Consider the following 26,138-nt stretch of genomic DNA (forward strand, 5'->3'; position numbering starts at 1 on the left):
CCCGAGCGGGAGAGAAGAGGGAGGTATACGCAGGGGACCCCTGACTGTCCCTTCCCTGGTAAAGGCCTCCGATTTCAGTCTGGGGGCTGACCTTGGGCTGACCTTTCTTGTCAAGGGGCAGACGTGAGAGCTGGCTAGTCCAGGGGACAGAGTGAGTACTGAGTCGTGGTCCAAGGATGAGGGGAAACCTGTCTGCTGCCGCGTGCCACAGGGGTGCTGCAGCTTTTGTCCTCTCCACACCTTGCCTTTCAGCCATTTCTTAGCTTACATGGATCTCCCACTTCTTTCCAACAAACCCCCCTTTCCGTTCGGTTAGCAATCGGTTTCTGTTGCTTACAACCAAACACCCTGGCTGCCCGAGTCACAGCCCGTGACTGGGAACACGCGTCACTCGTCATCTGGGCTCCCTTGGGAAGCAGCGCAGCAGTGAGTCCGTCTGGTGTTGAAGAAGCCTTAATGCATCCTCAGTTTTGTAGACGCGAAGCTGAGGTTCCAAGAAGGCCCAGGTCACACAGTGAGACTCACAGGCTCTCAGAGTTAAAGGGGAACTTAGAGTCATTGATCCAACTTTTCGTCAGAGTCCTAAATTCCCCCGAATTAGCTTCAGCAGGTGACTGTCGAAAGATGTGTGAACACCTCAGCGACAGCAAAACTGTCTCTCCAGGCAGCTGCTTCCATCTCCGGATGCCCTCGTTAGACACCCCCCTGTGACGCCCCCCTGAGAGTTTTCTCTGTTGTGTCCACCGTTGGGGTCCCGCACTACAAATTCCATTCCTCTCCCCCCGACAGAGCTCAGATGGCCGCAGACAGCCACCCGCTCCAAGATCTCTCTGTTGCAGGACGGTGTCCCATTTCCTACAGCTCTTACTCGTGTGGCAGGGTTTCGAGGCCTCCCCCACCCGGCCGCCGTGCCCTCCAGGAATTCCCGTCCTCACGGCAAGTCCGTAAAGTGGGACAGAACAGCCAGCCGGGGGCCTGTGGTGCAGCATGGAGCCCGCCACCACCTCCCTCGGTCTGGTGGGCCCCAACTCCTGCTGAATCAGCCTGCGCGTCCCGTTTTGCTGTGCAATCCACCGGCATATCCTCGGTTTCTTACTCAGGTCTCTGGGCCTGTATCTGTATAAGTGCGAAGCTTAGATTCAGCCTTCACTTCAGTGGCACAAGGTCACGTGGATACTGGCTCCATCCTCCAGAACAGCCCTTGTCCTGCACCCTCCTCTCCCATCCACCTCGGCCCTTGCACACAGCTCTGCGGTCTGCTGGGCGTATGCTGTCCCTCCAAGTTCTTTAGCCAAATGTGTGCCCCTCCTAAAACTCTCCCTTAGAATTATGTTTACCGGGACACTGAAAAGCCCCCTTTTAGTCAGAAAGTCCCTACAAGAATCTGAAAAAGGTTTTGATCACCTCTATTCCTCCCCTGGCAGATGCACCTCCATATTTTCATGAAAGGTTATGTGACAGCAGGGGGCAGGGGTGCGGGTCACCTCGAAGTCTCATGCCCTGATGGAGCGGAAATCGGCACATCTGGTTTGGCAAACTGGTAGTAGTTACAGAAGACAGATGTGTGAGGACTCCGCAGCCCAGCAATTCCCCTCCCGGGGGCGTGCCCAGGACAGATGAGCGCACAGGTCCTCCAAAGACACCGCAGTCACTGTAGCTCTGCTCCCAGCAGCCTCAAACTGGAAACAACCCCGATGTCCGCCTGCAGCAGAATGGACAATTGCGGTGTAGTCACGCGATGGAACGCTATTTGGCAATGCACACGCGTGAACTACTGCTCCGCGCAACGACACAGGTAATTCTCCCGAACAGACGATGGGTGCAAACAGCCAGACGCAGATGAAGAGTAGATCCGCTATGGTTTCATTACAGAGCTCAGAACACTGGGTTCCCTGGGAGGGAGGGGATGCCTGCTGACCGGAACGGGGACATAGCTTTCTAGGGACCTGGAGATGGTTTATACCTGTCGTTACACCAGTATACACCTGCATCGACTAAGATCTGTACACTTTAGGGACTTCCCTGGTGGTCCAGTGGTTAAGACTCCACGCTTCCACTGTGGCGGGGGGAGGTGAGGGTTTGATCCCTGGTCGGGGAACTAAGATCCTGCAGCCCACACAGCACAGCCTCAGTAAATAAACCATTTATTTATTTATTTATTTATTTATTTTTGTCTTACGCGGGCCTCTCAATGTTGTGGCCTCTCCCGTTGCGGAGCACAGGCTCCGGACGCGCAGGCGCAGCGGCCACGGCTCACGGGCCCAGCCGCTCCGCGGCACGTGGGATCTTCCCGGACCGGGGCTCGAACCCATGACCCCTGCATCGGCAGGCGGATTCTCAACCACTGCGCCACCAGGGAAGCCCAATAAACCATTTAAAAACAAAAAAAGATGTGTACACTTTATTGTGTGTGAATTACAACTCACGCGAAAGTTTAAAAAATAAAAAACTACATATCTATCCAAGTAAAAAACGTCCTCCCATCCACACGCACGCAGAATCATCTCATTTCACACACAGGCGCCACACTTGGTGAAATAGCAATCTAGTTTAGTGCTTTTGCCTTATGTTTGGGGAAAGTGAAATTCAGACGGGAGACACGCCCTGCTCAAGGTCGTACAGAGACCTGAGTTTTACAAACGTAAAAATGCGTCGAGCTAGACACTTGGGGTTTTATACACTTTACTATAGGTTTGATATACCTCCATAAAAAAAAAAGTTAAAGAAAAAACAGTATGTGGCAGGACTGGGTTTCTTCTCTCCCTTTTGGCTGCTGGTGGAAAGAGGGTCCGTAGTCAGATGGTTAAGTCCGAGTCATTATGCAGACAATAACCTAAACGTTCTCATTCTTCTGACGACGCAAACTGTACTTTTACGAGTCATGTTATTATCCTACGGATGTCTAAACAGCCAAGTAAGCCCCTGGTGTGCTGGTCGTAAGTAAAGAATCAATCACGCCTCGGGAGTAGACCTCTGTTGGACTATTTCACAGGACTCCCTCACAGCAGCCCCGTTTAGGGGTCACGGCAACTAGGACCCCAAGGCGAAGCTCAAAAACGTAAAGTTAGCTGACTTGAATCCAGTCAGGAAAAATGCCGAGTGTTAGATGGACACAGGGAAACTCGTGAAGCTCAGACACGTGATTTGGGGGAGACTGGCCGAGAGCAACCTGCTACGACCACTGAACCCACCCGGGGCCACCGTCCTAGCCGATCGAGGCCCCCCCACCCCGCCGCGAAGTGAAAAGAATTCCCTTTGGCAGAAATTACAGACATAAAACGCTGTCTGAAGGCTTGCTCTCTCTTTCTGGGTCCGCCCTAAGCATCACACACTTGGCCCCGGGGAAGCAGGCCTAGCCCCTCCTCCATCGCTAAGGTACAAATTTAACTTTATGAAAGAGGCCTGCTGAGTACTCTGTGAATTGCTGGGAGACCTCAGCTCAGCTAGGACTTTCCTGAATATTACCCTGGTAGTAATGAACGTATATAGTTTCTCCCTCAAAAAAGTGATACAATGTGACCCATGCTCATTAAAGAAACAATTCTAAACAAGAACATTTACTTTTGAAGTAAAGTAAGCTACTCACTGTTCTTCCCTTACCCACCCCTATGAAACACAAGCTAACAATGAACAGAAACAGAAATGTATGAATGTTATTTCTTTTTCTATCTTAGATCTACCTACCTACCTATCATCTGTCTATCATCTACCATCCACCCACCCATCCATCCAACCATCGTTTAGATTGGAGAGCAGACATCTGTCATTTTGCCTGCTCTGCATCCTATTGGTCCTGATAGGAGTTAATCACAGGGTCTCACCCTCCCCGGGGAGGTTGGCACACAAACCGGGCTGGCCAATCAGAGTTATTCACCATGCTGGCCACAGTGATTGGCTGATGGATCGACTTGTGACCAAGCAAAGCCAGTTAGGGTTTTTGCCCTGAGATTTGCCACATCTGTGCTCTGATAGATCACTTTTTCTTTGGTGTCCACCGACCATGATGCTGTAGGCCTGAGGTTATTAGCAACATCTTTCCAACTGTGTGAAATGATCCAGGTCACAGAGGAAAGCATAACCAGAGATGGACAAAGGGACAGAGCCCTGAGGATACCAGTTGAGCTACTGGATCCAACCATGCCTGAAGCCTGATCTACATGTAAACTTCCCAGGTATGTGAGCTAATACAGTCCTCTTGTTTTAGGTTGAACCATATGAAATTGTCATTTTTGTATGCCAAAACCAGTCAAATGTTGGCAACTTTATATATATGGTGTAGCTTAATAATTTAAATACATTTGAGTTAGATTTCTAGCACAGTGACCATCTGGACTAATTCAAGTAGGCTTTTAAAAAATTAAGCTTTCTATTTTGAGATAAGTATAGATTCCTGTGTCCTGTGTCATTATAAGAAATAATACACAAAGATCACCTACACTCATTACCCAGTTTCCCGCATTGCCAGCATCTTACAAAACAGTAGTACAATATCGCAAGCAAGATGTTAACCTTGATACTGTCAAGACACAGAGCATTCTCATCACTGCAAGCATCCCTCGTGTGGCCTTTTATAGGCATATCCACCAACACACCCTCCTGAATACCTGGAAATCACCAAGCCATTCTCTAGTTCTATAATTTTGCCATTTCCAGAATGTTATATAAATATAAATGTGATATAAATGGAACCCTACAGTGTGAAACCCTTTGGGAGTGGCTTGTTAAATGCAAGATAATCTTTGGAGATCCATCCGGGCCGTGGCACGTCTCCAGAGTTCTTTCCTGTTTATTGCTGGGTGGCGTCTTCCGTGCTGTGGATGTACCGCCGTTGGCGTAACCGTTCACGCACTGACGCGCACCTGGGTTGCTGCCAGCTTTGGACGATTTCTACAGGTGCCAAGCCTGAGGGTGCCCTAGAGTCTAACAGTTTTCTCTTATGACTTTTTTTCTAAAAATACTCTAGTTCTGTGCACCTGGCACGAACACGGCATTGTGGACCCACTGTACTTCAACAAAAAAGGGGGAAATTATAGTTTGAGGTTTTACATTTGTGTCTGTGATACGTTTTGAGTTAATTTTTTTTTACAAGATGTGAGACTTCAGCCCAGTTTCGTCGTTTCGCCTCTGGATGTCCAGTTGCTCCAGCACTGTTTGTTGAAAAGTCTATCTTTCCCCCCTTGAATTGCTTTTGTACTTTTGTCAAAAATGGGTCGTGCATATTTGTGTGAGTATATTCCTGGCTCCTCTATTCTGTTCCACTGATCTATGTGTCTATCCCTCTACCAATAACACACAGTCTTGATTGTTGCGTTTTTTAAAAAGGTGCCTGGTGTGTAGTAGATGTCAAGAAATGGTAATTATTATTCATTCATTCGTCAAATATATATAAACATTACTGCTAATATAACTGCTAATATTCTTTCTATTTAATTTGCAGGAAAATGCAACGTATCTAGAGGCCAAAATTTTAGGAATCCGAGGTGCTCTGAGTCCTAGAAATGACTACCAAAAAGTCTCTACATTTAAAGAACCAAAAAGTGTGCATGTAGAATTTAATTTACAGAAAAGTGGATTCCAAATGGTAGGATCCGACCTGCTAACACTCAGGAAAAGTATCCGGGAGTTACTGGAGCAGTATTTCCCAAAGTATATCCCTCGGTACATGAGTCTTTCAAGATGCTTCTCAAAAAAAGAGTTTATTGTCAAAATGATGGAGGAATATTACACACAAGTGTATTGTTTTAAGGGATTCACGATGTGTATTGCCACACTGAAGCATCTAAAAAGTCCTGCAGTAAAATACATCTATGTAATTTGCTTTCAGCTAAGGCTTCCCAAACTAATTTATTCATAGAAACCACATTTCTCCCCAACACGGTAGCGTCCCATGAATCATTCCCAGGAGCGTGTTTTGAAAAACACTCTCCTAGAGTATTGTCAGCCAGCGCACAGAATGTTAGGAGTCAGGGTTTTGTAAACCAGCAGTGTTCCAAGTGTGGCCTGAGGACCCAGTGGGTTCGTAAGGCTCTTTCGGGGAGATCAAGAGATCAAACTGTTTTCCTAGCAATTCTAAGATGTCATTTGCCTTTCTCACTCTCATTCCACGGCAAGCGTACAGTGGCCTTTCCCAGAGGGTAGGTGACATGTGATATCACAAGGGGCTGAGTGGAGAAGCAGATGTGAGAACCCAGCTGTCTCTTATTAAACTAGACGTTAAGGAGATTTACCAAAAAATGTGAAACAATGCCACTCTTCTCATTCAATGTTTTCTTTTGGAAAATGTAGTGGGGTTTGTTTGTTTTTTTTTTTCCATCAAAAGATGTGTATGTCTGCCATGGGTTTATTATTGTTATTTTAAAACAAGTATGTTTTAAAATATGTTTTTAAATGAATGTGAAATTTGTTTTAATTTTAATGCTGTAAATTTTTTTTTTTTTTTTTTTTTTTTTTTTTTTTTTTTTTTTTTTGTGGTACACGGGCCTCTCACCGTTGTGGCCTCTCCCGTTGCGGAGCACAGGCTCCGGACGCGCAGGCCCAGTGGCCATGGCTCACGGGCCCAGCCGCTCCGCGGCACGTGGGATCCTCCCGGACCGGGGCACAAACCCGCGTCCCCTGCATCGGCAGGCGGACTCTCAACCACTGCGCCACCAGGGAAGCCCAATGCTTTAAATATTGATAGACATGACGACATAAACAAAGCTCTTTGAGGGTCCTCAATAATTTTTAAGAGTGTAAAGGGGTTGTGAAAATGGGGAAACTACTCTTGTTTCCCTTACTGTACTCAGAAGTGTGCAGCAACACTTCTGACACCAGATAGGAAGGTTTTCCACAAACCAAGCAATTCTTCGATGCCTGCCGGCTGTCTGACACTAACTGCAGTTAGCGCAGACTCATAGGTTCAGGACCATATATTCCCGTAAGGCTGAGCCCCCCCCCCCTTCAGGTCCGGTGACAAGTCCTGCCTGTCACCCGTGCTTCTGACTGACGGGAGTAGATCAGGGTGCCTGCGCCCTGCCCTTGGGCTCAGCGGTTTTCTGGTATTTTTGCTCACAGAGCTCAGGGAACTGAGCTCTCCTTACGAGATCACCAGCTCATTATGCAGGGATACAACTCGGGAACAGCCGTGGAAGAGACAGTAGGCCAGTTCCCGGGGCGAGGTGCTGGGGACTCCAAGCCCCTCCAGGTGTGTCATGCTCACAGCACCTCCACGTGTCCGGAACTCAGAAGCTCTCCGGACCCTGTGCTTTGGGGGGTTTTACGGAGGCTTCATCACGTAGGCACGATCGATTATTAACTCTCCGGAGAACAGACGGTAGGGCTGAAAGTTCCAAGCTTCTAATCATGGCTTGGTCTTCCTAGGGAGCAGCCCGCACCCAGGAGGCCACCAGGAGTGGGCTCGTGAGAACAAAAGATGCTCCCATCACCCTGGAAATTCCACGGGGTTTGGGAGCTCGATGTCAGACCATCCGATCATTCAGGAAGTGAAAGATTTTAGGAGACCCGTGTCAGGAACTGGGGCAGAGACCTATATATATGTACATTTTTGTTTTCTTATTACTTCATAGGACATGAGACCCACAAGTTTTAAAACTGCTCTTCTAAATAAATCCCTTCCGGGGAAAATGAAGCCGCAAGGGGTTGGTGCTTGGATGGGAGTGCATCGTTCAAACTGAGCCCAGATCTTACGATTTCTGGTCCAGAGTCTCACTGTAACCCCAGCCCGCCTGACACCCCACTGAGAGTGGAACCCCAAGCCAGCCCAAACCAAGATATCTGACGTGGAGAAGAAGATGGAAACCCGCGAGAGAACTGTCACCCTACACTCCACGGCGCCCTCTTGCTTGAGCCCAGAAAGCATCGCAGGGGTGCGGGCTGAGCCCAGACGGGGCAACTGAGGGAGGGGGGCGCAGGGCAAGGCCACGCACGGGACGAGCCTGGAGAATAATCGCGGGTAGAACGTCCGGCGGCAAGTGGGTCCACAGTTTACACTTACGTATGTGTGAGCGTGTGTGCGTTAGTGCACATGTACGTGTGTGTCTGTATATCTATTAGACGGGACAGAATCGATGTCCCATATTAAACTTTAGACAGAATAACACCTCGATTCAAAGTTTTGCTCAATTATCGATACATATAGCTATTCTTTGATCGAGCATTGCCTCGCTTAGTGTTGGGAGAGCCGCCCATCTGTGAGGCGGTGCGCTTGGGGGCCCGGGTCCAGGCCAGCGCCCAGCTGGGGGTGTGTGTTTGTCAGCAGGGGCCGCTCCGCCCCCCGTGCCCTGATGCTGGGGAGTCCGGCTGTGGGCAGAGGGGAGACATCCTCCGGGAAGCTCGCGCCCTCGCGGGGCCTCCAGGGACCCCGACCTGCCATCTGCGAGGGGTGGGTCAGGGCTCCTCTGTGGTCCAGAACGCACACGGTGCCTGAATTCTGCCCTTGGGCTTTGTTCTCTGCTCCGGTCGGATGACCCCTTGGGGTGGCTGTCCCCTGGGAAGGCTGCTAATGGAACCACCAGGGACTTAGTCATCTCATAGGAGCCTGAGGCCACGAGACACGGGACAGACAGGCCTTGCGGGGTCCTAGAGGGAGACCGGGGCCGTGCCATGGATGCCAGGAGGGTGGCCACAGCCTGGGGATGACGCCAGCAGCCCGGCCCTCTGCCCAGGATGGGTGCAGGGAGTGGGGAGGAAACTAGACCCTCAGCTCTGGCTCCGATGCCTTTAAGGCCAAACCGACACAGAGTTGTGCGGGTAAAAGCAGGTACGGGAGAGGGAAACCAGGGCCTGCGCTTTGCCCTGAGCCCCAGGGCTCCAAACCCCGGGCGGGGTGAAGACTAGCAGACTTCTCTTGGTTAACAGACTAACTTCCCCGCAAGGAGGCAGCAGGGTTGGCCTCCTCTGCTGGACAGAGCCTGTTCCTGCGGCACCTGGTCTCCATCCAGTCCCAGAACCCGAGCCGCAGCCCCCGGCTCCCGCAGCCTCTGCTGGCAAGGTCTGGCCCCCGCTCACCTCTCTGTCCTCCCTTCCCATCACGTGCCCCGGGCCTGAGCCAACTGGACCCCCGCGCCCCGCCCCTCGGCTGCGTGCCTTCTCCCGGCCCATCTCTGCCCGCCGACCCCCCCTCCGCTCGGACGCCCTGCCCTCACCACCCTGCTCCTGCGATCTGGGCCAAACCTGGCCCACCCTTCCTGGTTGGATTAGTTTTCTAAATGTGTTAATTACCATGACTTCAGTGGCTAGGACAGCACGTACTGGGGACTTCCCCGGCGGTCCAGTGGTTAAGACTCCGCGCTTCCGCTGCAGGGGGCACGGGTTCGATCCCTGGTCGGGGAACTGAGATCCTGCCTGCCGCGCGGCACAGCCAGAAAACCCCCGGAAAACACGCTTACGATGTCCCGTTTCTGCAGGTCAGAAGTCTGACCCAGGTGTCACTGAACTCAAGTCAGGGTGTCAGCAGGGCTGGTTCCTTCTGCAGCCTCCAGAGGAGCGTCTGCTTCCTGGCCTTTCCCAGCTTCTAGAGGACACCACGTGCCTTGACTCGTGGTCCCTTCCTCCACCTTCAGTGTCTCCGACCCCGCTGCTGTCCTCACATCTTTCTCTGACCACAACCAGAAAAGCTTCTCCTCTTTGAAAGACTCACCTGATTAGACCGGGTGCACCTCGATAATCTGGGGTCCTCCCGCCATCCCGAGGGCTCTCACCTAATCACATCTGCAAAGTCCTTTTTGCCACGTAAGGTGACATAGCCACAGGATCCAGAATTAGGATATGAACATCTGGGGGGGGGGCATTATTCTGCCCCAAACTGGCCCAGCTCCGGTAGCCCCCGTGACTTTCAAAGCACCCTCTCCACCTTCCGGGCTGACTTGGCCCATGGGCCTCTGTAGGTCTTCCTCTCCACAGCTTCCAGCACCCTGGATTGTAACGGCTTGTTGATTTGTCAGTTTCCTGCAATAAACGTCAAGTACCATGACAGCAGGGACAGGGTCTCTCTTGTCCACTGATATATCCTAGCAACTAGCACAGTGCCGGGTGCGTAGTATTCCAGAAACATTTTAGTGCAGAAACTCTTCTACAGAATTTAACTATATTAAATTACATTCTGGCTACAAGCCTTCTCTACAAGACACATCTCGAAAGCAGGGTTCACATGCGGCAGTCCGTTGCGTCCCCTGGGGCATCCGGACAGCACGCGGCACACGCTTGTGGAATTGGATCGAATAAAGAGGTTCAGACTCCTCTCAACGGTCTGGCCCTTAAACGCAGGGCCCACACAGGACGTGTGGGAACGAGGCGCACTGGGTCAGGTAGGGCTACCTGGGAAAAGTTTCTGAAAGAGAAGCGCTTGGGGCAGAGGTGTAAACGAGATGCAGGCTGAGGGGTGGTGACATCCTGCCCAGAGGGCTGGTATGAGCAAAGCCAAATGTGGGAGACACAGCTGCGCGGGGTAACCAGAGCTGAGATGGGAGGGCCAGGGCGCGGACACCAGGCGGAGGGGTCTCGAGTTGATGCGGTAGGGTGCTCGCAGGGATTACAGAGCAGTGAGCGAGGTGCTGAAAACAGGATTGGGTGGAAGACAGGATGGAAGCAGGAAGCGAGAGTGCAGTGCGCCGCAGGGCAATGGTGGCTGTCCCTTAGGGTCACTGGCATAGACTCGACGTGGAGACGGGAGAGAACGGGCTCGAAGATCATTTGATACACACATCCTTGCACTCCTGACACGTGCAGGATGACGGTGCACAGAGGAAGCTGGGAGGCCTCGCTTCCATTTTGTGGTGAAGATGGTGAGACCAGAACTGGGTACCTTTAGTGTCGGGTGTCAGAGGACCATGTGCTGGAGGTGACCGAGACTCGGCCCTCTGCTTTTGTCCCCAAGAAGGTCTCCACCGCCCCACAGGAGGTGTATGGGGGGGAGGCAGGGTGTTTTTCCAGTGCCTGAACTGTCCCTTCTGCTCCCACGGGACAGGCATCCTCTCTCTGTCCCAGCCGGCCCCCCAAAGCAGCCACTCTGACCTCCAGAATGAGCTACGTACGGTCTCCGTTGACAGAGTCCCCACTGTTCCAGGTGCTTTGCACATATAGACTCGTTATATCCTGAGAGTAGGTCATATTATCCCCATTTTATGGATGTGGAAACCGAGGCTCTCTAAAGGATAAGCCAACCACCCAGATTCTCACAACTAGTACGAGACGAACCAGGATTGGTGCCCTGGTTGGCCGAGGGCCAAAGCCCACGAGCTCTGTGTGCCACGGTGGTGCCTCCTGCCGGTGGTCCGGCGGGCAGATTTTAAATCTACCCAATCCAGCAAACAGGGCCCCTGCAGGTGGAGGGGATACAGGGAGGGACACACGTCAGTAGGAGAGACCAACACATCCCCCACGAAGTGCACAAAAACCCACAGTACCTGGCGGGGGCGGGCTTCAGGCCCAAAATATCGACTGAAAGGGTCTTTGCATCCAACCAACTCATTTCAGACAAGGAAGCAGAGGCGGGAGAGGGGAGGTGTCTTCCAGGTAACACCACTGCTTAGTGGCAGAGCGGGACCAAAGCCCAGGTGTCTTCACCAGGGTCGGTGTCCTAGACTCGGACGACTCCTCTCTCTTTCCTTTGCAGCTGGACCGAGTTCACCCCTGCCCCTCGGCGGCCCGGACCTCCCCCGCCCTCCGCACGTCCCGCTCCCACCTGCCGGGTCCAGAACCAGCACCAGGGGACCAGGCTGGGAGCTGCGGGGCACACCCTTCACGGGCCCCTCGCCGCCCCTCGCCGCCCCTCGCCGCCCCTCGCCGCCCCTCGCCGCCCCTCGCCGCCCCTCGCCGCCCCTCGCCGCCCCTCGCCGCCCCTCGCCGCCCCTCGCCGCCCCTCGCCGCCCGGGTTCCTCCTCCTGGCGGGGATGGGGAGGAGAGGTGGGGCCGCCCTCTGCAGCAAAGATGCGACTCAGATAACATCTCCAAATTGTGGATGAGGACAGAGCGCTTGAATCTGCTTTTATCGTTATTGTTGTTACTAGCTTATTGTTTATCAAGCGCTTTCTCTATAAAACGGTAAGACTGAAGCGGCCTTAGGCCCGCTCCGAAACCCTGGGTTTTGAATACGGGGAGGAGCGAGCTCGGCGGTGGAATTCCGCCGCCGCAAGGAGGCCACACCTTCCCAGCTTCTCGTTAGCTTGCAGACGCTCCCTTTTCCTGTTTGATCGGGTTGAGAAATGCCTCCCTCTCCCTTGAGTGGAGCCTCGGCGCCCGGCGGAGGCGGGCCTTGCTGCCGTGGCGACATCCCCAGCAGCCAATAGAAGTTGGAGGGGCGGGGCCGGCCGGGTCCCTTGCTGCGGAGGCGGGGTTCGCAGGTTAGCGGACGTGCGCTGGGGGAGGGGTTCGGGGGTCGCGGGGGTCGCGAGGGCCCTGGGGTCCCGGACCCGCGGCCTGGTCGTGGGGTTGGGGCTCCCAGACTCCGCGCCCCAGGTTCTCCTCGGCCCGAGCCGGGGGAGCTGCGGGCAGTGATGAGGGAGGGTGGAGGAACGCGAGATGGGTGTCGCTGGCCGGCCATGTCCGGCGGACCCGAGGCCCGTGGCCCCGCCCAGGAGGCCCCGCGGCCCGGCGCGCCAAGTGGGCTGTGGAAGTCGAGGCCTGGGGGAGAGGGAAGCGCCTTCGCGGACCAGGCTTGGAAGGCCCAGGACCCCGGGCCTAGCTCCCACCCACTTCCCGTGCCGGAGCAGGGCGGTTCGCTCCGGGGCCGAGGGTGCTGCGTGGCCGCCCGCCCCTTCTCCGCCTCAGTATTTCTCTTCCAGGTGGGCGGTCTTGCCGGCCCCGAAAATCTGAGAAGCATGAAGCTCCTGTGTTTGGTGGCCGCGGTCGGAAGTCTGCTGGTGCCCCCAGCCCAAGCCAACAAGGTGCAGCTCCCATGCACGACTACCCTGCCTGCGCCCCGGCATCCCGGGGGGGGGGGCGCTGCTGCTGCAGCCCGGCCCCTCACTCCCCTTCGGGCCGTGCCGGCGCCTGTTCTCCCGGCCCTAGGCTGCAGGCCTCCAGGAGAGGGGGCGTCTGCGGTGCACGCCTCTGGATCTGGCACGCCGGAGGTGGAATTCCAGTCAGGGTTCAGTGTTTGGGGAAGTTGTCTAAGTCCTCAGTACCTTCTTTCTTTGCTCCTGGGTGCCTACTGCCTTAGTCGGAGCTTCCAGTAGCCTAAGGAGTGGACATAGTGTGAAGTCTGCACAGATGCAGGTTTCTGGGTGGAGGGGACCCACCCCCGAGGTGGGACTCGAGCTGGGACTCGAGGTAACTTCCATTCCTTAGGGGTAATGGCCCGGAGCTGGGTTTGGGTAGGTCTCTGGAATTCGAGATGATGAAGATCACTGAGGCTTTGAATCAGACTGAGTCTCAGGGTTTGTTTCCACCTCCTCCTGGGAATGCTAATTGGAATGGAAATTTTGTGTTGTGGTCTCTGACCCATTCCAGGGAGGGAGAACAGAACTTCCAGAGGGGTTGCTTGAGCGTTTCCATGGAAACGTCCACTTTTTCTGGTTCACCCCAGCCTTTTCCTTCCCTGATCCTAACCTAGGAAGTTGGAGGTGGGGTTGGGGGAAGAGGCCAGCCGCCAAGACTGCTGGACCCGGGTACACACGCAGGTGTGAGGCCCAGAGCAGAGGACTGCCACGCTGTTTGCTCCTCCCCCAAGCCCCGTACCTGGGAGTGGCAGCCCTGGGCAGCCTTCCGCGAGTATCATTCGCGCCCCCAGACAGTTTCTTGAGGACCCTGTGATGTAGCATCCTTCCTGCAGAAGTCGTTCCTGCTGAACTTGGGCATGGAGGAAGGTCAGGAGCATTCATATGGTCACCTTATGGAACAGGGAACTGAAAGTTGAGAGTCTTGCGAGAACTTGAACCCAGGGGCCCTAACCACCCGATTTGTGCTTTCTCCCGCAGAGTTCTGAAGATATCCGGTGCAAATGCATCTGTCCACCGTATAGAAACATCAGTGGACACATTTACAACCAGAATGTGTCACAGAAGGACTGGTAAGGCATTGCCCAGGCTGGCCCTTGAGGTTGTGGGTGTTGACTGGGGTTCATGGACCCCTGGAGGATAAGCTTGCTCTCCCATTTCTATGGAGAACCTTTCGAAGGAATATTTTGTCCCTGGTCACACAACCGATTAGAAATAGGGTCCACATGCCTTTAATTCCAGCTGAGGGGTTCCTGCTCAGAGGAGTGGATTTTGTTATTTTGATTTGCTTCGATTTGGGTGTTTGTTCATACCTGCAAAATGGTAACAGAGAAGCTGGGAGAGGTAAGTATTAGAGCCACATACCGTGGGATCTTTCGCCTACTTGCGTGCTCTTGGTGAAGCTCTGTTACACGTGTCATTTGATGCCAGTGTCTAACCACCCTGTAAGGCAGTGGGACGGGTTGTGTTCCCATTTTACAGCTGCAGAGATTGAGGCCCAGAGAGAATTTACATTATACTCCTGGAGTCTTTAATTCATTTCTGGATGCCTCACTTCAAAAAAGAGAGAAATAATCAAAAGATCATTCAGAGAAAGGACATCAGCTTGCTGAAGGCAAGTTTCAACATGCTCTCCTGGAAAGAACGGTTTAAGGAATCATAGTCTGAGAAGGAGAGGACTTGGGGACACACGCAGCTGAGAGGGCAGGAGAGGGGCCGGCGTGCTCTGAGGCGCACCGTGCAGTTTGGGTGTAGGACTGGGGCCAGCGAGGAGAGCTCCAGGGAACCAGATTGAAGTGTGGGTTGAGGAGCAGGGCCGCCTCATCCTGGAGGGCTCTGAGCGCAGGTGCGGTGATGCCCGTGTCAGGTCCTCGCGGAGCGGTTATGCCACACGGGGGAGCCCAGGTCAGCGCTGTCTCTACTTGGTCAGCTGTCAGATCACCAGGTGGGCTTTGAGAAAATACAGAGTCCCAGCACCCCCTCCGCCATGATTTTTGGGTTCTTTGTTGTTGTTGTTTTTCCCAGCTTTATTGAGATGAATCAGACATGTGACGTTGTATAAGGTTACATGATTTGATACGTGTATCTGTTGTGGAACGAGGTTAGACGACACCTCACAGGGTAACCGTGCAGGTGTGGGTGTGGTAGAACATTTAAGATCTGCTCTCTTAGCACCTTCAAGTGTACGTAATTGTTAACATGTATCGTTCACGATAGTTGCCATGCTGTACGTTAGATACCACCCCCACCCCACCCCCGCCCCGCCCAAGGTTTTGATTCAGTGAATATAGGGGGTGGGGCACGGCAGAAACTTTTTCTTAAATAAGTGATTGGATGCGGTTGGTCCAGAGCAGCATTTCGGGATTTTTGAACCTGTCCAGCTCTGAGTGGGTGATTTTCTGAGAACCAGTCTGGTTGGATGCAGACTCTGGATCGACTCTGCCTGCCTTTCAGTCTGGCTTTGTTCCTTGTTCATTGTGAGATGAGTTACTTAAGCCCCACCGTATTCAGTTTCCTCATCTGTAAAGCGGTGGCAGTATTTTGAGTGTTGTGCGTGTGCGTGTGCGTGCGTACGTGTGCGTGCGTGTGTGCGCGTGCGCGAGCGCACTCTGGGGCAATGCGCGTACAAGTAAGCATAGCGCCTAGAACAATCCCCAGCACACGGTGAGGCCGAATCAATGTCGGCTGATGGTAGTAGTAACGTATATCGTTCCGGCTTCCCAGAGGCCACCAAGGGGACCGTCATCCGACTTACGCCGCAGCCCGAGAGGGAAGCCCAAGCTTCCTTCTGTCTTTGCCCGTCCTGTTGGAGTTACAAAGCCCCAGGACCTGGAGTCCTGCGGAAGCCCCCGTGAGCCCTTTGTATCTTGTGGTTACGGTTCAAACAGCGTCAGGAATAAATGGCTAGACTGTCTCAGCCCGACACCGGCTACATCCCTCAGGCACCGGCACCGTCTGCGCACGGGGGCCAGAGTAAGGCCCCAGGCCGAGCGTGGGTGCCACGGAGGACGGAGCCCTACCTGGGCCTCTCAGGCTCTGGTTTATCTCCTTCCCCCGGGAGGTCAGCATTAGGCGCTGCCTGAGGAACAGCTCTGTGAAGGCCGGTGGGTGGAAGCTGAGACCCCAGGGTTCTGGGACCCAGAGACCCTGGCCTGTCAGGGAGGGGAGGCATCGCAGGCTGCCTGGAGCCCCTTAGGGGAGGCGTGGGGCCTGACCCTGTGATCCTAGACCTCAGGCCGGGGCCAGAGGAGACCAGGTGTGTCCTCAGGCCCCTTCCGCATGGTCCCTCCACTGCGAGGAGGACACCTGGGCCTTCCCCTGGTTGAGGGGGGTGAAGCCAGGTGTCTGAGTGGCACAGGCCAGGTTCCGTGTCCCAGGCATTCTGCCGTCTCATGCTGGGGGTCCTCGAGCCTGCCTGTGAGGGCCAGAAACCCCGACACCTTCGCCCTGATGGTGGAGCTCCCGAGGAGAACACTATAGGGACAGTCCCAGAGCTGGCCGGTGCGGTGTCTCTCACGCTACTAAAAATACAGGCTTCAAACAGATCTGTTTCGGAAACACATCGTATAAAAGTCAGGACTGCCCCGGCTGAGCGGGAACGTCCACGGCCCCTCCCTCCCACCCACCCTCCGGCACAGAGGGTCCTGGAGTGCCCCAGGGAGCACATTTTGAAGGACACCGATCAAGTTCAGCCTCTGTTGTGTCCATGGGGACACCGAGGCCCGGAGGAGCTACATCACCCGCAGAAGGCAGAGACTGAAAGCAGCTTGCCCTTCGGTAACCCTGGCCCCTAAGGCGCTATCAAGGCGCTTTCACGGACCCCCAGAAAGGGACATGTCACGGTTTCACTGATTCTCTGGGGAGAGGACACATCCCTGTGGGGAGCGCATGCGTCGCACTGGCGCACCGGAGTGGCCTTCCAGACCCAGGAGAAATCTGGGCCTTGGAGGCTGGTAGAGGCCCCTGGAGAGGGGAGGTCCCAGGAGTGATGACCCAGTGCTAGGTGTGGAGCTGGCCCTATCCAGCGGCCCCTCCCCGGGCAAGGGCTGAGTTACAGCGGGGAGCCACGTGCCCAGCGCGGAAATGGGGTCGTCAGAGGTTCAGGTAAAATCACACCCTCCACATACGGACTTTTAGGAACAGAGGCTTGTGGAGGACGTGCCAGCCCACACTGGTGGCGCCTCTGCCAGAAACCCCGTCTGAGCCTGAGGGCCCCTGGGACCGCCCGGGCCAGAGCTGGAAGGGCCTGGAGGGTCATCCAGCGCCACCCCTGCAGCTCCCAGAGGCACAGCTCCCAGAGGAGGCTCAGGCCCAGGGCACCAGGCTCCTGGTGGCAGGGCCCGGCTGAGACACAGCAGTTGGGGGGGGATAGGGAAGTGGGGTTCAGAGATGTTGAAGAAGACAGAGTCACTGGCTTGTGGATCTGTGGGTCAGAGGAGGGCTGGCGGAGGCGCTGCCTGCCATGGGGACAGACCCTGGACCCGAGGGACTGGGGTGGGGCGGGGGGGGTGGAGTCTGTGCCGCTGTGACACTCAGGACACTTAACCCGGTGAGTCGCGGAGGGCAGGGGCCTCGAGAGGCTGTGGGTTGGGCAAGGGGTTCCGCCAGCCTGACCCTTCAGAGACCCTCCCCTCCCTGGGGAGCCCCCCCAGCTGCGCCCACAGCCCTGTGTCTGTTGCAGCAACTGCCTGCACGTGGTGGAGCCCATGCCAGTGCCCGGCCACGACGTGGAGGCCTACTGCCTGCTGTGCGAGTGCAAGTACGAGGAACGGAGCACCACCACCATCAAGGTGCCCGGCGGCCCCGCCCCGCCCCGCCCCCTGCGCGGCCCCGCCCCGCCCCATCTCCTCTCCCTGGGGGCCTGCGCGGCCGCGCCCCACCCTCCGTCTGGTCCTGTTCTGCAGCGTTGCTCGGGGCTGGGGGGCCGGCCCCGAGGCTGGCCGGGGTGCAGCACAGGGACCCCTTTCGCACCCCCCCTTGGAGCCGTTCTCCCCTCTGACGCCATCACACTCGCAGGGGGGACCTGGGAGGCGGGCTGGAGACCCCTTCTCCCATGCTTCCCGTCTTCCTCTCCCTTCTCGCCTTCCATTTGTTCAGTAGATATTGCGGGGCGCCTGCTGTGTCCCGGGCACCGTAGGGGATGCTGGAGCGGAGGCAGCCTGCCCTCCAGAGCCTGCAGTCTGGTTAAGCTTCCAGAGCGACACCAGAGCTGCGGGCCTGGCAGGATGGGCATTGGATGCCCCTTTGCTCCCCCTGAACCCCGTGCTTGCGGGCGTCAGTGAGGACATGGGGAGGCCCGGTCCCCGGTCCCCTCCAGGCAGACTTGATCCCCCAGCACCACCACCCCCCAGCCAGGGCGAGCCTGGCCATGCTTGCCGACTTCCAACGTAAGCCCCTCCTGGTCCGGCTTTTAAGCTTATTTCTGCGCGTCTGCTGAAGGGTCTGGAAGTAGCATCAGGAAGGAGCCCGCAGGCATTTGGCAGCAGCCCTGAGCCTGCGTCGGGCTTCCCTTCTGAGGCTCTTTTGGAGGAAGTGGACCTCACCGCCGTCCTCCCTGCCTGGCTCGTGGAGCTCCTCTCCGTGCTGAGCTTGCCCACTGGCCCCACGCTTGGGGGACCAGGTCCCCAAGACCTTAGATTGGAAGGGACTTCCTGACGTGGGGACCTCGCCAGATACACTTCCTAAACCCCCAGCTTCTCTCTAGTCCTTGCTAAGAGACCAGAGAGACCCCCCTGCAGCTTCAGCCTGTTAGAGTCAGCCCTATCCACCCGCCTTCCTGGGGTACAGGCAAGAGTTCTGATCCTTTACCGGGTCTAAAGATGCCCCAGTCAGCGAGGGGCGTGGCTGTGGGCCGGGCGTGGCTCCCGTCACGGCGCAGGCGCGGGGCCAGGGTCCGCAGCGACGGGCGGTTACGGAGCAGAAGAGGCGTGTGGGAGTTGTGCTCAGCGAATCTGGGTTCTAGGCACATCCACCACTTAGTATTCTTGGGACTGGGGGTGACCGTGTGGCCGGGGGTGGGGGGGTCTGCGGCAGGTGGGCGTCAGCCCCCAGGGGACATGTGGAGACGGGCTGTGGCCCCAGTGACCGCGGCGTGTTACTGACCTTGCAGGGCAGCGTCCCGGGGTCCTGCCTAAGGTGCCTGGAATACCCACGCTGGCAAACGTCTCATTAGCTTCCTTGACTCTTTTTTCTGTAAAACAAAAATGACTGCAGCTTGGGAGGCTCTGCAGGCCTGTAAGAGATTCTGGAAGTCTTTCTGTCCTAGCCTCACCTCCTGCTGTGACTGATGGGGTGGGGGGCGGCTGTGGCCACCTGCCTGTCCCCTCTGCCCCCTGACGGTGACTCGCCCTCTTGGGACTGAAGGTCCCACCCCATCACCCTGTGCTGCCCTCAGCGGGGCTCGGTTCTCCCCGCTCCGACGGGCACTCCCCCCACCCCCGTCTGGCCGGGCGGATTCCCCTCCCTGCCCTCCGCTCCAGGGGGCGTCTCATCTGTCATCTCTGTGCTGCCGGAGAACTGGTGGTTCTTGCGGGCTCCCGGCCTCCGAGGGCAGTCGGGAAAGGTGGAGTGGGTCGTTCTCCGCGCCCGCAGTCCCCTCGAGGCCGCGCTGCCCCGTGAAGGCAGACTGCAGGGAGGGGGGTGGCGGGTGGCCGCCCGCGGGCGAGCCGGTCTCTTCCGCCCACAGGTCATCATCGTCGTCTACCTGTCGGTGGTGGGCGCCCTCCTGCTCTACATGGCCTTCCTCATGCTGGTGGACCCTCTGATTCGAAAGCCGGACGCCTACACCAAGCGGCTGCACAACGAGGAGGAGAACGAGGTACCGGCTCTGCGTGCGGCCCTCCGGGTCCTCCGCCCGCTCGCGGCGTCCCTGGGGCCCAGGTGGGGGCTGTCTTCCCCTCCCCCAGTGCTCCAGTGGGCTCTTCTCCCATTCGGTGGCCTACGCATCACCCGGACTGCAGCGCTTCCTCAGCGGGGGCAGCCTGGAGTTTTCCCTGATCTGGCATCAGGCAGCTTCGGTGCACAGGTCGGGGAGCCGCCTTAACGCCCTGCGTTCCTAGCAGAGGGGCAGTGAGCCCGTCAGGCAGCTGCATGTGGGTGCTCAGACCCCGGTGTCAGGCGGACAGTGGACTTGGAGAGTGTACCCAGAGAGTCAGGGGAGCCCAGAGTGGGACACAGGAGGCGCGGGCAGCTCTGTGGGAGTGAGAGGTGGTGTGTGCCGTGCGCGGAGCCGCGACAGTGTCGGGGCTCCTGGCCTGTGCCCCTCGAGCTCGCCCCTCGGGCCTGCACAGCTGCCACGTGTGCCCGAGACGGCAGTGAGGGACGAGGGGTGCCCCAGAGGGTGGCATCTGCAGGCAGGTGGGTCTCGGGACGCTTCCTGGCCGGGGGACCAGCTGCACACAGGTACGGAGAGCTCGGCCTCACCCTGGTTTACGTAAAGCCGGGGTGGAGGGACCGCAGCCGGGAGGTTAACACGTGTATGTGTAAGAGGGGCTCTTCCTGCAGAGACGCAGGTGAGCGAGGCGAAGGGGTGAGCGGTCACTAGAGCACCAGGCTTAGGCCGCACCACCGGCGGGCTGTCGCCCTGGAGGGCATCCCACGCAGCGGGTGGAGCTGGGAAGGGCAGGTTCCCACCAAGAAGAGGGGCTGGGGCTCAGGCCTCAGCGTGAAGCTGCTCCGCCGCATGGGGCAGGCCTGCACACGGCCAGGGAGGGAGGGGGCCTGGCCCGTCCCTGGAGCCCGTGGCCCCTCCGGGGCGGGTGCCCCCAGCCTCCTGCTGACACGCGCCCCGCCGGTGGAGCTGGGGCTGGCAGGCGGGGGGCCGGCAGCTGGGTGGTCTCTGTCCAGGAGGAAATCTCGTGCGCCCACCTGGTTATTAACGCGCGGTAACAGCAGCTCCGCCGGGGGCAGAGCGGCGCGGGTGAGCACCCCCTGATTCGGGGACGCGCGGTAATTGCAGTCCTGGCCGGGGCGCGGCTGAGAGATGGGCCGTGATTACGCGGCTCCGCGGCCCCCCCGGGATGTGTGCCAGCTGCCCGCGGAGCCCGAAGGGCGGGCAAGCGGCACGTTCTTCACGGGCCCCGTCCTGGGCGCCCCAGCTCCTCCGGTCCCCGGCAGGTGCCCCGTGTAGACAGACGCGCAGCCCTTGGGCCCGCCCTCGGGGTCCCAGCCCGGGCCAGAGCCCCCAGTCGGGGATGCGGGTAGAAGGATGTCAGGAGGGGGGCGGGGGAAGCTGGCGGCGGACTTCTCCGCGGTGTTAGTGTGGGAAGGCTTCCTGGCCGCGGGGTCCTCCGTGGTGGGGAGGGCCCGCTTAAGGGCTGGGGCTGGCCAGGGGAGGAGGCCCTGCCTGGCTGAGCCGAATCTCTGGAGATGCTCCGAAGGGCATTTCCCTTCAGAAGGGTGGGGTCCCCCGGGGCGGGGGACTTAGCTTTCAGCCCAAGAGGACGAAAGTCCGGCTCTGGCCTGTGCAGCTCAGTGCCCTTGAGAAGGCTCGGGGGGTCGATCGCTTCCCAGGATGGGGGCCCCTGGCTTCGTCCCCCCGTTCCTGTAGCCGGGAGCTCCTGCCCTGGGGCTCGAGGACAGAGAGGAAGGGGGCCTGGCCCACAGCACTGCGGAGATGAAAGCCCCGCTCCCTCTGAAGGTGCCGGCTGGCCCCGTGGGCCCCGGTGCGGGGCGCTGCCTTTCCTGATTCCAGCAGCGCCAGGACTAATCCCTCGGCTCAGACGCCCTTTGAAAGGAGGAAGCCAGCCTTTTTGCTGGGGCAGAGACGGCAAACAGCTGTGCCAGATGTGGAGGTCTGGCCCCCTTTGAAGAGAGAAAAGGAAGGGTTCCTGCGAGGCTGTGGGTGTCTTTGGGCCTCGCTGCGTGGGCCTCAGCACTGCAGGGGTCCCCCAAGCCCACAGCCCTCTGGGCGGGAGCCGGGGAGAGAGAGGGGTGTGCAGGAGTGATGGCTGCGGGGGACCCCGGGCTGCCGCACGGCCCCTCCCTTCCCAGGGTGGCGAGGAGCCCAAGAGGGACAGGGCCCTCGTCCCCGAGCCCAGAGCAGGAGGGGGGGCGAGGAAGGGCAGGGCTGGCGGACGTCTCTAGGACAGCCATCGGGACCTCGTGGCCTGGCCGTCAGGGGCCGTCAGGGGCGGGGCGTTGGGACTGTGGGTCCCGCGGAGCCCAGGCTCTGCGCTCGCGTCCTGCGTTGAACCCTTTGGTTAGTTTTCCAAGTCTGAGCTCCTGTCTCAGCGTGGTTGCTGTGATGCCGTGCGTGCGGCTTTCCAAGTGTTGGTGCAGCCTCGAGAGCAAGACCTGTCCCTGGGGCCCTGACCTGAAGCGGCGCCCTCACTGCTGGCAGGAAGGCCGAGAGGCGGCGGGGCAGGGCCCGGCTGCAGGCGGTTACTGGGCAGAGCAAGGCCAGAGGCCGGGGGCAGGGAGGCCAGGCCGGGCGCGCACGGTTCCGCCAGCCCAGAGGGCTCGAACGTGGGGCTCGGGAGACACGGGTCCAGATCCTGTGTGACCTTGGGCAGCAGAGCCGCAGATGAGAATCACGTAGCCCGTAAGCCAGTCTCGTGAGCCTGGGAATAATCCAGGTGCAGCGCCAAGAGCGCCCGGCACCCAGGGACGCTCGTCCTCAGGCCTGTCCAGCCCCGTCGGTAGCAGCGCCTTCCTCCTGGTCGGCAGGGCTCCCCCTCCTGCCCTCGCTGCCCAGAGGCCCACCTTGGGGGGTAAGGGGGCTGGAAGTGGTAGCATCTGTCCTGTGGCAGAGCCGGTGAGGCCCAGGCCCCGCTCTGGGCGTTTCTAGGACAGACGTGGCGTCTCTAATTTTACCCATTAGTCAGGCTGTTAGCGGTGGGAGTGCAGAGCCTCAGCCGCAGCTTTCCCCGCTTAGGACCTATCTGTCAGGCTCGACGTGAAGGAAAAACAAGTGGCCCTGTGGTGCGGGGTGGATTTCAGCTGCCCCTTAATGCGCAGCCGCTCCTGGCTCCCTCCGCTTTTTCCCTCCAGACACTCTCCCGACAGGACAGGAGAGCAGCCGGGGGCCAGGGAGGGGCAGGGAGGGGGCAGGCGGCACTCTTCAGCCCCCGCCGGGCCTGCCCCCAGGCTCCCGGGAGGACGAGAGTGTGGGCCGGCCGGCGGGGAGAGAAGCCCCTGTAGCCCCAGAGCCGGGGTAGCTCTAGCTCGGTCCTTGGGGGGCCACAGCCTCCCACAGGGTCTCCCGTGCCCCTTCACCAAGACGGCTACGCAGAGGCTGGTCCTGAACCGGGAAGGGACGATCTGGAAAGTAGTGACACCGGTGACCTTTCAAGGGCAGGTCCCCCCTCCTGCCTGGGGGCTCCGGGAGTGGGTCTCACGCTGACAGTCGCTGCGGATCGAGCGCTTGTGATCCGCCAGGCACCGCTGCACGCCGTGCGCCCACTGTCCCTGAGAAGACGCTCCTGCAGGCTCCGTCCGCGGGTGGGAGGCAGGTTCAGAGGACCGGGTGTCAGCCGGGGTCGTGCGCCAGGGGCAGAGCCCGGGTGCAGAGCCAGGTTTGATTCCACGGTCGTCTTCCCGCCGTGAACTGCTGGGGAGGAAGGAAACTGATCGCCCCACGGGCTCCAGCTCTGACAGCAGCGTGCTGAGGACTTCACGCGTGTTGCTGTACCCTGCTCCTCGCCGTAAACCGTGTGTGTCGGGGTGTGGGGCGTCACCCACGAAGTCCTGAGTCGTGACCAGCACCGAAAACAGTGAGATGGGGCAGGGCCGAGGACGCCAGAGGGCGTCACGCTGAGTGGGGTGTGAAGTGGTGAAGTGTGTGTGTGTGTGTGTGTGTGTGTGTGTGTGTGTGTGTGTGTGTGTGTGTGTGTGTGTGTGTGTGTGTGTGTGTGACCAGCTTTGGGAAATCAGGCGGCTTGTCAGGGACACGCAGCTGCTAAGTGGCCGAGGCCGGGAGGTGGTGGCCCCCCAGGGCCCAGCTGTAGAGCCCAGGGTCCTCGCTTCGACTCTGATGCTCCGGCCCCGGCCCCTGAGGTGCTGCTGTGGTCCTCGTCCAGCCTGGCAGAGCGGGCTTCCTCGGGGTCCCGGGCCGAGGGCTCCCGGGGGGCAGCGTCCATCTCTAACTCACCCTGGGCCGAGCTGTGGGCGGCAGTGACGACCTGCCAGCCTCACCGCCCGCCGCCAGCGCACTGCCTCCCCTCCCCTCGCCCCCGTCCCCCGCCCCTACCTCCCCAGTCTGGCGGCTGCATGGCGACAGAAGCTGTGCCAGCTCGCGGCATTAGAAGCAGAGTTAGAGTTGCAGTTGCTGGGCGGCCCTGGCTTAGAGAGGTGTGCGGATCCCTTGAGAGGTGTGTGGCAGGAGATGAGAGGCAGGGAGGGCTGTGGGCCTGGCCCTTGGCTCCACTTCCCTTCAAAGATCAGGTTCGGGTCCTGCAGGAAATGCGTGGGCTCCGGAGCTTCAGAGGCAGAGACTGGTAATTAGGGGAAGGTGCTGCCTTGCACGACGGGCAGTTCTGAGGGTGGGGGAGGGGCTGGGGCAGAGTTGGGAGGGCGGCCGGGGCGGCTCCGGAAGCACGGAAGCACGAAGGGCGAGCTCCCAGCCCCACCCTGCCAGACGCCGTCCTTCAGGGAGGGAGCTGGGGTCCCAGCCCCGGCAGAGCAGGTCCTGGGGGGTCTCCCCGCTGTCCTGGCCGTGGCCAGCAGGGCCGCGGAGTTCTGCAGCCCGCTACCTACCGGCCGTGGGGGCACGTGGCGCCTCTCCTCGCACGGCAGGGTGACCGCGTCCTCTGTGCTGACCCTCCGCGCTCCTCTCAAGGGTCAGGAGCGAGTCTGGGGCGTGGCCGGGCCTGACCGGAGCCCCCGCTTCCCAGGCCCCCGCCCATCCCGCGGCCGCGGGCGCCCTGCGCTGGGTGGGCCCTCGGGGCGGCCTTTGGGGTCGCTCTCCTGGCGTTTTTTTCCACGCCAGGCGTTTGAGCCCCCCGGCCGCTCGGTGCCAAGCCTCCTCTTCTTCCCTCAGCAGGACGCTCGCGCTGTGGCGGCCGCCACCTTCCCCGGGCCCCGGGCGAACACGGTCCTGGAGCGCGTGGAGGGGGCGCAGCAGCGGTGGAAGCTGCAGGTACAGGAGCAGCGGAAGACGGTCTTCGATCGGCACAAGATGCTCAGCTAGGTCACGGTCAAGGCAGGACCCGAGGCCGCGCCTGCCAGCCCCCGGGGTTCGACGGAGCTGGCCACTCTCCGCACTCAGGGCCGCCCTCCGCTCTCCCTGTACAGCCCGGGGCGTTCTTCCTGCTCCCCCTCTTTTGACACGTGCTCAGCTGCATGATCTCGGAGGAGCGCTGGGTCCATGGTCTCGGTTTGCCTGCTCAGGGGGTCTTCAGGGATGGGGCGGAGGGCTGGGGGCCTCGGGACCGGAGCGACCCTGTCACCTCGCTCCCTCCTCGCCGCCCTCCCGGCTCCACATCTTGGGAGCTCGGTCATCAGGAACCGGGTGTGGGAGAGGAGGGCACGGCCAGCTTCCTCCCGCCGCGACTCCCCGGCCCTGGCGTGGCCTCACTCCAGCCCTCGGGTCGGCTCTGCTGGGAAGGCGGACGCCACAGCCGGGCCGTCGTCCTCAGGGCACACGTGGACGCTGTTCCAGCTTCTCTTCCCCTTCGCCTTCCCCCATCGATGCAGGCAGAGCCAAGGACTCTGCTTCCTCTGCCTCCCGGCCCCCGTTCCCACTGCCGGAAGCCAGGCAATGCCCCCCCTCCCGCCCCGGCCTGCAGTTGCCGAGCCGCTGGTGGGATCACCGGACCCCGAGGCCGAGCGGTGGCTCTGAGCCCCTGGGCCCCTCCCCTCGGGTTGACACTTGCCCCTGAATTTCATTGTACCAGTGCATGGAGAGACCAGCGCCACCCTTCTGTCGCTCGTAAATGAAGGAAGCGTCATGGAATTGTCTCACTTGTCTCACTTTGTGGATCCAAGAGTGTCTCACGAGTGGACCCCGAGAGGGGACAGGAGCATTGTCCTTGCGGGGCCCAGGCAGAGAGGCAGGGCCCGGACAGTCCAGGTGGCTGTGGTGGACGGAGCCCACGGGGGGCCTGGGCGGGGTCGCGGCTGCTTTCAGGCTCCGTTCCCTGCAGGGGGGAGGGGGTGAACTGGCCTTCGGGAAGTATCCTGAGTTTATTTGTGTTTCACCTTTGTGGGAGAGCCCCCTGAAACTCTGAACGGTGTCTGACGGCAGTATCTTACAGATGCGGTACGTGG

General features: G+C 58.8%; 1 protein-coding gene across 3 annotated transcripts; it reads left to right on the top strand.

The window, feature by feature from the left end:
• The first annotated feature begins 12,182 nt into the window (after nt 1–12,182).
• On the top strand, nt 12,183–25,824 carry TMEM9 (transmembrane protein 9). Of its 3 annotated transcripts, XM_067027347.1 has the most exons (6): nt 12,183–12,338; nt 12,780–12,881; nt 13,914–14,005; nt 17,614–17,722; nt 19,618–19,749; nt 24,913–25,824. In XM_067027347.1, the coding sequence occupies exons 2-6, from the start codon at nt 12,816–12,818 to the stop codon at nt 25,057–25,059; spliced, it is 546 nt and encodes a 181-aa protein (XP_066883448.1). In that variant the 5' UTR covers nt 12,183–12,338; nt 12,780–12,815; the 3' UTR covers nt 25,060–25,824. The 3 variants fall into 3 exon arrangements, with proteins under 3 accessions (XP_066883448.1, XP_058915448.1, XP_066883459.1); XM_059059465.2 differs by lacking the exon at nt 12,183–12,338 and having other exon boundaries at nt 12,350–12,881; XM_067027358.1 differs by lacking the exon at nt 12,183–12,338 and having other exon boundaries at nt 12,364–12,881; nt 24,910–25,824.
• Nucleotides 25,825–26,138: the final 314 nt, after the last annotated feature.

Source organism: Kogia breviceps, chromosome 1 (genome assembly GCF_026419965.1).
Source record: "Kogia breviceps isolate mKogBre1 chromosome 1, mKogBre1 haplotype 1, whole genome shotgun sequence".
Taxonomy (NCBI): domain Eukaryota; kingdom Metazoa; phylum Chordata; class Mammalia; order Artiodactyla; family Physeteridae; genus Kogia; species Kogia breviceps.

Bases quoted from the DNA above. Each gene is read 5' to 3' on its own strand.
- TMEM9 (XM_067027358.1), top strand. From the start codon at position 12,492: ATGAGGGAGGGTGGAGGAACGCGAGATGGGTGTCGCTGGCCGGCCATG. The intron at 14,006-17,613 runs GTAAGGCATTGC...TGTCTGTTGCAG, and splicing joins AATGTGTCACAGAAGGACTG to CAACTGCCTGCACGTGGTGG. The intron at 17,723-19,617 runs GTGCCCGGCGGC...TTCCGCCCACAG, and splicing joins GGAGCACCACCACCATCAAG to GTCATCATCGTCGTCTACCT.